Genomic DNA, 11,457 nt, shown 5'->3' on the forward strand with positions numbered 1-11,457 from the left:
CCGATGCTAATACATTCACTCCCGTATCGCAAATATTTGTGGCGCTCAAATCAATTCGTATCAGTGGATGTGATTTTGTTGATAGAAGGTTCATGAAGCATGCAGGTGTTTCTAAATCTCGCCGTTCAGAAATATCCAAAACCTGCAACTTTCGACACATTTTTCCCAATAGTTTGAAAGTTTGTGATGTGATATTCCGTCCTGAAAGCGAAATATTCTTTAACAACGAGCAGCCTTTAGCGATCTCCATAACTCCTCGATCCGACACTTTTCTTAGCCCCTTCAGATTGAGTTTAACCAGATTTCCACCGTATTTTCCAACTAGTACCATGGCGTCGTCTCCAATGTGCAAACAGTTTTTCAGATTTAGACATGTCAAATGAGTTTGTGAGATATCATCGTCGTCGAGTATTGTATCCCGGTATTTTTCTTCTTCGAGTGAAAAGAGGTTCTTGATGCCTGTATCGGTGATAAGGGGACATTCTTGCATGTTCAGCTTGGTAAACACAGGCGAGGAGATCAAAGGAGCCATGAGTAGTAAAGAAAAATCCGATAATACTTTGCATCGCGCGACGTTGAGACGTTGTAATGACATTCCGCAGCCTTTAACGATCCAACTTATAGCTGTCTCATCAATTCCAAGTCCACTCAAGCTCAGGGATGTGAGGGAATGAAGACCAGGGCTGGTCTCGAATCCAAAGAAGGCCATATTATCCACATTCAGACAATCATCCACAGCCAGGTAATTTATCTTCATATCTTTCACAGGTGAGCTGGTAAGATATGAAATTCCCGACGTAGTGAGGTTTTTGCACTGCCGTACGTCGAGTGAGCGAAGACATGCAGCTGATGGTCGCTTTGTGGTTGCTAGACATTGCAAGAACGCGTCTGTCACGCCTGGACAGCCTCGAACTGATATTGTGTGCAGACGCTTGCAATCTTTCCAGACCTTACTGAGAACGGTACTGGAAAAATGGTGGCATTCGTTGAGACGAAGCACTTGGAGTAAATTCAATTGCCGTCGGATGGTGTTCAAACCTTCGTCTGTCAATGCGTGGCAACTTAAAAAAAAAAAAGTAGTTGTAAATTACCAGTTTCTCATTCATTCAGTGATTTCACCTTACCCAGAGACGTCGAGACTGGTCAGATATTTGAATTTGTTCAAATGTACAATACCAGTGTCGGTGATGGAAGTTCCTGCCAGTACAAGCGTCCGAAAGGTACTAGAACCTTTCGATAAAAAAGAAAAAAAATAGTTAGCAATGATTTCTGAAAGGAGATTTCTGTCCTTACCATTTGCAGCAGGATGCGACGCGATAGTGAATAACCATTCGTTTGAGGCATTAGTGAAGTTACGTAAGTCGACCTCTTGCTTCATTTTCAGGCCTCTGGTATCCTGTCGTACCAAATAATTGCGTGAGGCCACAAATCTCGTCATTCCGTTAGTCATAGATCACATTTTACCTGGCAAAACAATTCAGTTGGCGGCATGGTCAAATTCTTTGCATTGCCTCGACAATGAAGCGTCGCTCGTTGCAGCTACCAGAAAGAAATGCAACACCACAAAATCAAGTTATTAGCTTTCCTCAATGCCCAGGACAATGCCAGAACTTGACGTACGCGCTCCACGAGGTTCTCAGACAATTGGTTGGTCATGTTATGCTGTTTCTCGCGCTGGAGAAGCTTCACTCTTGCCTGCAAAGTTCCATCTTCATCCATCGGCAAATTTGAGCAACTTTTTTTTTTTTTCATTTGCAGTGTCCCTTCACAATTAGGGGTTGCCAAAAGCCACCACTAAATTGCTTCATTATTGAAATTCAGAAAAAAAAACGCAAAAGACGACTGTGATATTGAAGTGAAATTGTGGCAACTTGCTGACATTTGGTCAAACTTTGCCAAGGCCAAGAGCAGCATTGCGCACCAGCGATCGATTGCTGTGCTCACGCTCTACAGCTGTATGACGCCGCTGGGTATTTTCTTGGGCATGGTGCTGTCCGATTCATTGCGTGGCAGCAGCGCGCTGACTATGGAGGCAGTGGCGCTGAGCATCGCGTCGGGCAGCTTCATCTACTTGGCATTTCACGAACTTTCCGAAGAGAACGCAAGCCAAGAGACCAATTCCGCCGAGAAGCTCGCGCTGTTCTCCATGGGCATCTCCAGCATGGCTGTGCTGGCCGCGTGGGCATAAAATAACAGCAGGATGTCCGTGCCAAAGACCTGCAAGTTGAGGTCACCGACACATTCAGCAGGTATGGAGAAACCCATTGCCACAGCCCCAGCTCTTGTCATTAGTAACAGAATCCGCGTCAACTACACGCGCTTTGAATTGTAAAGATGAAATCGGGGTGTTGTGGGGTTTGCCTTGCACTTAGTAGAACATTTGGACAGGCAGGATGTACAGACCCACACATCGAGCCCGCAGTCCCAGTGACATGCTGAGGGTTCCCATCGTGGGGCTCAAGTGTTCGGTCTGGACAAGAGCTCGGGCTCACCAAACGGAGAATCGTGCCGGGCAAATGTAACAATAGGCAGCGCGAAATATCAAAGCTGCATTTTCGGATGGATTTTCACATACGAAGCGATGTCGGGCACCAGCAGAGCCTTTGCCAGATGTGGGCTCCATGCCGGAGTGACGCCAGTGTGTCCACCATGTGCATCGAGCCGAGAGCTCCAGGATTCTCTCACTGCTGCAGCCCCACGCGACACAAAGAAGCAGAATTTGTGCTCCAGCTGGGCACTGTCGCCGCTCAAAATACTGGCAAATTTGTCAACTTTTTCAATTGGAAATCGTGGATAGCACCGTCACTATCTAGTTCCAAGGAGCTGGAAAGCAGCGATCGCCGCGTGGCATGCTCCTGCTACTAACGTCTTCAATCAACGAAGCCTTGCATTTGAAGTTACACCGTCCAACGCCGGACATAGAGTCAATCCGCATGACGCGACATAAGCCCGATCGTACGACGACGAAAGCACGAGCGACATCAAAGAGAGGACAGATAACGGACGAGAGCTACAGAGAGTCCTTCTCTGAACTGGCAGGCAGGCAACAGCGAAACGTTCTGGTGCAGACCTTTTCAGCCTTGCAGCAGGGGAAATTCAACGTTGGCTGTCTTGGAGACAATGTTGCGCTAAACGCAGTAGCCTACCAGCTTTTCGATTGCTGCGGCGCTAGCAACAGTGTGAATAGGACGGTGCTATTGCACCATCTACTACGATCGTTGCTACTTTGGTGGAGTTGCAACTCGGAGCGCGGCGTCAAGCTTTCGAGTAAGTAACGCGGATCTCTCAATAAGTTTCTTCGTTGCCTAACTTGAATCCTTGTCATCCCGATCAAAATACTGGGATTGACTTACGTAGGATATTAGATGTGGAAAACCCGAAAACACCAAGATTTTACTTGTCCCCGTTGAATCGGATCCAAAGATTGCACCGTTACATGAGGGGTATGCATCAAGATAGATCCCCGAAAACGCAAGCGAGGATTATCATTACAAGACCAAACCCATGTTTGACACTTTTCTGGTGATGATGGAGCGGCAAGTTTACATCACGAAACTCACGTCGTGCAAAGATTGTCAAGAGTCTGGCGCCAGACTTGGGTGCACCGTATCAGCATGGCGTGCCTTCTTCGATTTGCCCGGCCGGTGGGTGCCGCCCATGCCTCCACAACGCTGCCGATGGTGCTTTCCGTCGCCATGAGCTCGACACCATCCATGGGGCGATAGTGGGTCCACCGTCAAGGCAAACAGGCTGCGGAGCTCTTGCCCTTATCGGCGCCTGTTTGCTCGAGGTACGAGAGGAAGGCACTCACTCGGCCTGGGATCAATTCGATATTCGAGGATCCAATCGTGTTTACCCATGTCTGTTACCCAACTCTACTCCTTCCAAATACCTTCCACGTATCTCCATCGAACCCAGAACAGCTTCCACATTTTCCATTTCTAGAAACACGTGGCTATTACTGTGTTGTGCTTTGCGTGTCCTGCCAATTGCATCAGATGCAGAGGCCGAGTTTTCGGCGACGACCATGTGCGAGCGTTCTACTATGGAACTCCCCGTTACCTACCGTGACCATCGTACTTCCAGTCATGGCATTCCAGCGCCAGAAAGGTAGGGGAGTTCGCGACTTGTTGGAGCTTCTTCAGGCTCGGAACCCCGGCCTCATCGGTCCGTATGACAGGAGCCCTGCCACCAGCCGAGCCGCACGAAAGCAGCGAGAGCAGGGCAGGGAGTAGCGAGGCGACAACCGCAACATCAATGCCAAGAGCCAAGCACGCTGCCTCGCCTAGCCGCAGACGCAGATGCAAGCCAAATTTGTGGCTAAAGGTGGCAGATTCGCAATGTTTGTCAAATGTTGTGAGATTCCGCGACATTCTCACTCACAAACGCCAAGTCAAAAAAGAATCGAAAATCCACTTTAACTGTCGAACGAGCTGACGACCAGCCGGAGAGACGCGCTTGTCGGTCATGGCCCATCAGGATTAGCTGTCGTCTGTCTGTTTGGTCGTGGAGCTCCTGGGCGTGAGGCCACTTGGCTGCCATTGCACATTTCGATCACTGCGGCGGAAAACGTTCAGCCAGCAGCTCAGACAAGCAGACACTTGCTTCGCAACGCACAAGGCTAGCAGCACTGCCGCATACTTTCACCACCACTACATCTTCCTCAGTTCAGTAACTTCAGTCGCCGCTACAATGCCCTACGAGAGCTTCATGCCGCAGCAGCAGGTGGAGATCACCGAGGTCGTGCAGGACACGACCACCAACGCGTGGATGTACGTGCTGCACGTACAGCGCGGCAACACTAGCACGCACTCGTCGCCGCGAGGACCCGTGGAGGAGGGTTTCAGCCACGAGTACGTCATCAGTCGGCGCTTCAGCGAGTTCAAACAGCTCCACTCGGCGCTGGTTCCGGTCATGGGTGACGCATTGACGCCACTGCCGGCCGACGGTCTCATGACGCTCATTATGGCGGACAACCAGGCATTGCTGGACGAACGTCGTCAGGTTCTGGCCCAGATTGTCATGGACATTCTGAACCACCCGGTGGCGCGCGACTTGCCGGACGTGCTGGAATTCCTGGGCCACGAGTCGATCAGCGCCAAGGTGATGGCTCCACTGTCGGGTCAGTGCACGGGCTCGATCCGCAAGACGTCTTGCCCCGCGTGGACGGCGCCGTGCCGGGCGTCCGTCATGTCGTCGTAAGACCACCACAACTCGGGCAACTTTTGACACGCGAGTGAGCCACGCGAGTGAGCAAACAAGCAGCCGCCATCGCAGCGACTAGCACGTTCGCGCACACGTAGGATAGTATTTAACCACGAATGTAGATTAGCAGTAGTAGATAAGCAAGCATCAATGAATAAAAGTCAACCAAATTGCTTCGACAAGTTGAGATCTACTGTCAAGGCTTTACAGAGAACATTATTGTTCGCTACAATACCATAGTAATGCAAATGGTGTCGTGTGCAGGTTACGATAACGCGAATGTTTTACACGCAGGCATGAGAAGGAGGCGTCCAGTTGGCGTAGATCACTCGTAGGAACCGGAGTTCCTTCAACAGGACAGCGCTCCAACCCCGTTGACGTTGGTCGTTTCAGGATAGCCTCTTTAATTGAAGCCAAATACATCCCAAGAAAGAGTCACCCAGATCGCATCCGCTAGGACTCACGTTGAAGGCGACACCATCATGGGTTGCAATGCAACATCCACAGCAGATCACCACCGAAGTCATGGAGTGAAGCGCATTGCCTCCACCGGACAATCGTACAAATTCCAAGTGAGTGTCCATCTGTTTATTTGTTTTTCTTAGCAATCCAACCCCGTTTTCCCATTTTATGCCAATCAAATCCTGTTCTAATCTGTTTTTGACCAATCTCATGACGTCTAGAAAACGCGACGTACGTGGCCGGTCGCCTGCGACTTGTGACCTTCGGGTCATCATCGCAGTCTTATGCCGACTAGCCAGCCATTCCGGATTGAGCGCTGCAGCTCCCCCCTTTAGACTCTCGCTACGTCATGACTGCCGCTACGTCCGGTCCTTTGTTGCGTCCCTTGTTGGCCGCCTGCTTCTCCGCCAGCGTGCACGGCGGCAGCGTTATTCGCGAGGTAGTGCAGCAGCAAGTTTCGCTCGACATGGTCAACAAACAGGAGGGCGCGTACGACCCGCAGACTGTAGCTGACCGCCGCTCTCAACAACGGATTATCTACGCATTACGCGAGGCCTTTCCCCAGATCACCATAGTGGGCGAAGAGGGCGAACTCGCCCCTCCAGCACCTGAAGATGCGGTGCAGTGCGACCTGCAAGCTCTCGACAGCGTCACCTTTGACGGCGACGACACTCTGAACTGGGACGACCTCGTATTGTGGGTGGACCCACTGGACGGCACCAAACGCTTCGCCGATAAGATGTACGACGAGGTCTCGGTGCTTATTGGCATCACCTACAAGATGCGTCCCATCGCGGGCGTCGTGCATCTTCCCTTCCACGGAAAACACGGCGTCACCTACTGGGGTACGGGACGGCTAACAGCTTATGCTGGTTCATTAGAACTCGAGTTCTAATAGGTTTGTTATTATTATGATGCAGGTGGTCCGGGTGTTGGAGTCTTCCGCAGTGAGCATGAGGAGAATGAGGCTCAGACGACACACGCCAAGTTCTCTAAACAATCTCCCATGTTCCCGCAGCGTCCGCTGGTCTGCACTGTGTCGTCCACCAACTGCGACCAGGTGAACAGCGCGTTACGGTTGCTAGCGCCCTCTAACGTCCTGACGGGCGGTGCGACTGGCACGATGGTGCTCGGTGTCATCACCGGCCACAGCGACTCTTTCTTCCGGTTCAAAGCGGCCACTCGCAAGTGGGATATCTGTGCTGTTGAGCCTCTGATCGAGGCACTCGGCGGCAAACTCACCGACACGCAGGGCAACGTGTACGTGTACGACCACATCGCCAACGCGCCCGACTTCGACAACGAACGCGGCCTGATCGCGTGTGTGGAACCGGAGGCTCACACGAACGTACTGAACGCCATGGCCAAGGTCAACCTCACGAGGTAGTTTTTTTTATTTCGACTTGAAGCTAGCTGTAGCGCTATCATCCAAATACACTGGTGTATGCTCATCTGCGGCGTCTTGCTCTGTCAGTGCATTGGACGGTCGAGAGATGACGCCGCAGTGGTTTCAAGACTGTGTTTTCCCCGGTCGACAAGTGTCGGCGGTGCACGTGGTGCCCGGTTCAATCCACCAAGGCAAACACTCTGCTGTGGCCAAGTTGGAGGTGCATTTCGCTGATAACGACAGCAAGACGACGCTGTTTCTCAAGAAATCCGCGAGGAACGAGCTGCCGGCGAGATCGGCGGCACACTGGAAGCGCGACATCGCCTCATATCGCACCGAGGCCACGTTCTACGCCAATTTCGCGTCGTCGCTACAGTCTCGCGGTGTATCTCTCGTCCGACCGCTTGCAGTGTTTCAAAGTGATGCTGCTGGCCACTGTACGGGAAACCTGGTTGCTAGCGATACAGCGACGTGTTCAGAGCCTGAGAACTTCGTCATGTTGCTAGAATGCCTTGGTGCAACATCTCCCGACTCCTCGCTTGGCAACTACGAGGCTGCGGACTGTCTGGAGCTCGAAGACACTCGTCAGGCATTGGGTTATCTTGCTAATCTACATGCGTCAGCGTGGGGACAAGAGAAATTAGTTAACCAGGCTAGTTCCGAGCTCTGGCCGGCGGCGTGCTGGTGGGCGTTCTCGAAGCGAGGCGAGAAGGAGCTCGCACAGGCGTCTGACATTTGGCCACAGATGCTCAGCAACTGGGAGAAAGTATTCGACGCCGAATCTTCCCTACCGTCGACTATAGAGCTAGAATCGCTGGGAGAGCGCATGATCGAGCATGCTGCATACATCAGTAGCTGTCTGTCCGTGGATGCCAACGCTGCGTTGAGTACAGTAGTTCACGGCGACTTCAAGAGCGCCAACCTGTTCTTCGAGACGCAATCACGAGAGGTCATCGCGTTCGACTGGCAGTGGAGTGGGGTGGGTCTCGGCGCTATGGACGTCGCTAACCTGCTTAACACTTCGGTGAGCATCTCACTGCTTGGTACCGACGAGGGTGAGCTGGAACTGCTGCAGTTCTACTACGACCGTCTACAGGAGAGACTGCAGACGCTCGGCGTCACGTTTAACTACCCGTTTGAAGCTTTTGAGCGGCATTATACGTTGGCTACGCTCGAGTACGCGCGTCTACTGATCTCCAACTTCTGGAAACGAATGACGCCTCAAAGTTGCGTGGCGAAAGCCAACAACGCCAACTGTGGACTCGGCTACCGATCCGTCCCACACGTTGTGCGTATGGTGCGTAAGCTGCACCGAGGCTTGGAGCAGGTTAACTCGGAGCGACTGATCTCATAATTTACTTGTTCTTTTAACTGGATCTAGAGTTTTCTACTTGTGTACATGCACGCGTTCACTTTACTTTGTTCAGGCTGAAAATTGTTTGCTTCAGGTCATGCTGAAGTGCGAGAACGGCACGTGGTTCTCGCGTTCGTCTGCGTCTTGTTGGTAATACGCTCGTCGCAGGGCGTTGGCCGATCTCGACGTGGTGAGCATGTTCGGGCCCACAAAGTCCCGTGGCGTGACGGTCCCGTCCTCGCTGAAGCTGAAGCTGCTACGCGAGCTAATACTCGGCGACAGAGGGGCCTTGGCCACCTCGTCGTACGAGTTGATGTTGGCCAGGAACTCAAGGTATTCAGGAGCCTCGCTGGCATCCGGGTGCGCCTCGATTGCCGCCAGGACGCGCTCCAGCGCGTGGCGCTTCTTCTGCAGCGCCGTCTGGGTCTCCCCGACGAAAAACGTGAGGAGACTGTCGTTCGGCAGCTTGGGCAGTAGCGACTTGCCACCTTTCGTCATGAGCGGAGCCACGGCCTCGTGTAGCCGCTTAAAGTCCTCGAAGCTGCGACGGATCGTGTACGACTGCGTCGTGCACGGGCGCGCGGCGTAGGCGGACGAGCCGTCGCTCTTTTTGGTGCTGGGGCGACGGACGTTCTCGAACGTGTCGTCCTGCATGTGGCGCGTGACTTGCAGCAAATACCGCCACGTGCCGGTCTTGCGGTCCTGCACAAGCCCGCGGATGGACACGAGTTGCGAACTCTTGAAGCTCTCGTACGGCATGGCGACGCGGGACGGTCTCGAGGTGAGCGCAAATGCGAGAATGACCCCAAAGTCTGCTCGCGTCCTGGAGATGAAGCTGCTTGTCGCACGACTCCGGACGAGATCCGGGAGCGTGCGTCGAACCTCCCACTGCAGCCTCTCGGGGTTCGACTCGTTTGCTCGAACGCAGAAGCAAATCATGGATCGCCTTTCGAGGCTCGAAGACTTAAGTCTCCACCGTTTTTGGTCGCAGTTTCGGCCGACAGGCGTCGTGACGTGAGTATTCGTCGACGCGCTGGGTGCTTTTGGTTAACGCTGCCGCGTAAAACAATCTCATACATCGAAGAGCGAGGCGTCATTAGCGCTGGTCGTGATCGTGAGATGGAACGGGTTGGCTGCGGTGGTGGAGCTCCGGAATCATGTCGGAGCGCGCATGGGCGGGCCGCGTTGACTCGACACCGGTCAGTGGCGTTGAAGTGGCTGATTTCGCGGGCTCACATAGACCACAGCGCTAGAGTGGCGTGCGGATCCAGCACCAGGAGCGGAGCGTGGGCTCCGGAGCTGATTTCTCGCTCAAATCTGGAACGCGCACGACACCGGAGCTCACCTGCGACTTCATCGAGGGGCGTCAAGCGTCCCGTCCGACACGTCGGCGCTGAGTCGGCACTGCGAGTGGATAGATACAAGTTCACCAGTATGTGGGGCATTAAGCATTGAGTATCATTGCCGAGCATGTGATGGTCTCATGACACGCACGCGGTATGCGACCGAGGAGCTTCTGCTTGGGTTTCGCGTGCCTCTTGGTGACGTTGCTCATCGCGGCGATGCAATAGACTCGCACCTGTGAGCGAGCTGCTCGTCATGCGTGGCATTGCCTTCCTGCTAGTCGAAGGTGACGTCGCCACGAGTGCACTTCACCCTGGTATGAGCATTCGAGCAACGCCCTGCTTGACAAAAGCAGCAAAACTTTCAGCGTTGCCGTCAGTGCTGCCACTTCAACTTCCAAACAGAGAACGTGTTGTGGTATACCTGGTTCCAGACCCGAACTTCGAGTCGTATCACTGCCAACGCCGTCACGTGGAACTTCGAGGGACTTTAACTATTCAATGAACACGCGCGTGATCTTGGCAAGACTCGTTTCGAAAGCTGACAGCGAGTCGGAATGGTTAGTGCGGTTAACCGCTAGCTTAGTGTGCCCTGGACAATGAATCAGCCGTACTAATTTCTTGAACATTCCACCAAACTAGAAAGTTCCTTGGCGTGCATGAATCTTCTTCTTAAATCCTGCGCGAAGTGAAGACCTCCAGCGGCTGCTCATCGCTTCGCGCGCATCGATGAGCATTGCTACAGGTATCCTGTACTTGCACGTTGCTAGGCGGCCATTAGCCAGTATCTGTCGTAGTCAGCAGCAGCCATCTCGGTTTGCTGCTCTTTAAGAACTGGTCTAAGAGGAGATATGGGTGTTTCATCGCCCACTACAGAACACCCACCGTCTTGGGCCCCGACCTCTGACAGTAGGCCATCCGTGGAGAACATTTCGCAGTCGACAAGACTGGTCTTTGACAGAATTCTTCCTCATGGTGATCGATGAATAGCATCGTAGCCCAGCAACTGTAGTGAAAGTACCCGATATTGTCACCTCACAACCATCCCACGGGAGGATATTGCCATGGACTTGCATTGGAACAACCGCTGTACGTCGCAATGGCTCTTATCAAAGCAAATTGAATGGATTGACTTTTATTCATTGATGCTTGCTTGTCTACTACTGCTATTCTACATTCGTGGTTAAATACTATCCTACGCGTGCGCAAACGTGCTAGTCGCTGCGATGGCGGCTGCTTGTTTGCTCACTCGCGTGTCAAAAGTTGCCCGAGTTGTGGTGGTCTTACGACGACATGACGGACGCCCGGCACGGCGCCGTCCACGCGGGGCAAGACGTCTTGCGGATCGAGCCCGTGCACTGACCCGACAGTGGAGCCATCACCTTGGCGCTGATCGACTCGTGGCCCAGGAATTCCAGCACGTCCGGCAAGTCACGCGCCACCGGGTGGTTCAGAATGTCCATGACAATCTGGGCCAGAACCTGACGACGTTCGTCCAGCAATGCCTGGTTGTCCGCCATAATGAGCGTCATGAGACCGTCGGCCGGCAGTGGCGTCAATGCGTCACCCATGACCGGAACCAGCGCCGAGTGGAGCTGTTTGAACTCGCTGAAGCGCCGACTGATGACGTACTCGTGGCTGAAACCCTCCTCCACGGGTCCTCGCGGCGACGAGTGCGTGCTAGTGTTGCCGCGCTGTACGTGCAG

At 53.2% G+C, this 11,457-nt stretch overlaps 9 protein-coding genes across 9 annotated transcripts; 5 read left to right on the plus strand and 4 right to left on the minus strand.

Moving 5' to 3' along the window:
* Positions 1–950: 950 nt before the first annotated feature.
* PPTG_18938 (hypothetical protein) lies at positions 951–1,719 on the minus strand (the record flags this gene model as incomplete). The annotated part of the gene is made up of 5 exons (XM_008917261.1): positions 951–1,061; positions 1,172–1,230; positions 1,294–1,396; positions 1,465–1,539; positions 1,621–1,719. The coding sequence occupies 5 exons, from the start codon at positions 1,717–1,719 to the stop codon at positions 951–953; spliced, it is 447 nt and encodes a 148-aa protein (XP_008915509.1).
* A 238-nt stretch (positions 1,720–1,957) lies between these two features.
* Positions 1,958–2,188, plus strand: PPTG_18939 (hypothetical protein; the record flags this gene model as incomplete). Its single annotated transcript, XM_008917262.1, has 1 exon — positions 1,958–2,188. One exon carries the CDS (start codon positions 1,958–1,960, stop codon positions 2,186–2,188), a length of 231 nt encoding a protein of 76 aa, XP_008915510.1.
* Positions 2,189–2,697: 509 nt separating this feature from the next.
* PPTG_24465 (hypothetical protein) lies at positions 2,698–3,951 on the plus strand. Its single transcript, XM_008917286.1, has 2 exons — positions 2,698–3,267; positions 3,366–3,951. Exons 1-2 carry the CDS (start codon positions 2,850–2,852, stop codon positions 3,524–3,526), a joined length of 579 nt encoding a protein of 192 aa, XP_008915534.1. The 5' UTR covers positions 2,698–2,849; the 3' UTR covers positions 3,527–3,951.
* On the minus strand, positions 3,351–4,606 carry PPTG_24466 (hypothetical protein). Its single transcript, XM_008917287.1, has one exon. The coding sequence runs from the start codon at positions 4,371–4,373 to the stop codon at positions 4,059–4,061; it is 315 nt and encodes a 104-aa protein (XP_008915535.1). The 5' UTR covers positions 4,374–4,606; the 3' UTR covers positions 3,351–4,058.
* Positions 4,106–5,417, plus strand: PPTG_18940 (hypothetical protein). Its single transcript, XM_008917263.1, has one exon. The coding sequence runs from the start codon at positions 4,693–4,695 to the stop codon at positions 5,200–5,202; it is 510 nt and encodes a 169-aa protein (XP_008915511.1). The 5' UTR covers positions 4,106–4,692; the 3' UTR covers positions 5,203–5,417.
* Positions 5,418–5,941: 524 nt separating this feature from the next.
* On the plus strand, positions 5,942–8,467 carry PPTG_24467 (hypothetical protein). Its single transcript, XM_008917288.1, has 3 exons — positions 5,942–6,512; positions 6,588–7,050; positions 7,142–8,467. The coding sequence occupies exons 1-3, from the start codon at positions 6,017–6,019 to the stop codon at positions 8,406–8,408; spliced, it is 2,226 nt and encodes a 741-aa protein (XP_008915536.1). The 5' UTR covers positions 5,942–6,016; the 3' UTR covers positions 8,409–8,467.
* On the minus strand, positions 5,982–10,323 carry PPTG_18943 (hypothetical protein). Its single transcript, XM_008917264.1, has 2 exons — positions 10,176–10,323; positions 5,982–10,112 (listed from the first exon to the last, which is right to left on the minus strand). The coding sequence occupies exon 2, from the start codon at positions 9,345–9,347 to the stop codon at positions 8,499–8,501; it is 849 nt and encodes a 282-aa protein (XP_008915512.1). The 5' UTR covers positions 9,348–10,112; positions 10,176–10,323; the 3' UTR covers positions 5,982–8,498.
* Positions 9,892–10,256, plus strand: PPTG_24468 (hypothetical protein; the record flags this gene model as incomplete). The annotated part of the gene is made up of 2 exons (XM_008917289.1): positions 9,892–9,905; positions 9,980–10,256. The coding sequence occupies 2 exons, from the start codon at positions 9,892–9,894 to the stop codon at positions 10,254–10,256; spliced, it is 291 nt and encodes a 96-aa protein (XP_008915537.1).
* A 663-nt stretch (positions 10,324–10,986) lies between the features above and the next one.
* On the minus strand, positions 10,987–11,322 carry PPTG_18944 (hypothetical protein; the record flags this gene model as incomplete). The annotated part of the gene is made up of 1 exon (XM_008917265.1): positions 10,987–11,322. The coding sequence occupies one exon, from the start codon at positions 11,320–11,322 to the stop codon at positions 11,035–11,037; it is 288 nt and encodes a 95-aa protein (XP_008915513.1). The 3' UTR covers positions 10,987–11,034.
* Positions 11,323–11,457: the final 135 nt, after the last annotated feature.

Source organism: Phytophthora parasitica (assembly GCF_000247585.1).
Source record: "Phytophthora parasitica INRA-310 unplaced genomic scaffold supercont2.97, whole genome shotgun sequence".
Taxonomy (NCBI): Eukaryota; Oomycota; class Peronosporomycetes; order Peronosporales; family Peronosporaceae; genus Phytophthora; species Phytophthora nicotianae.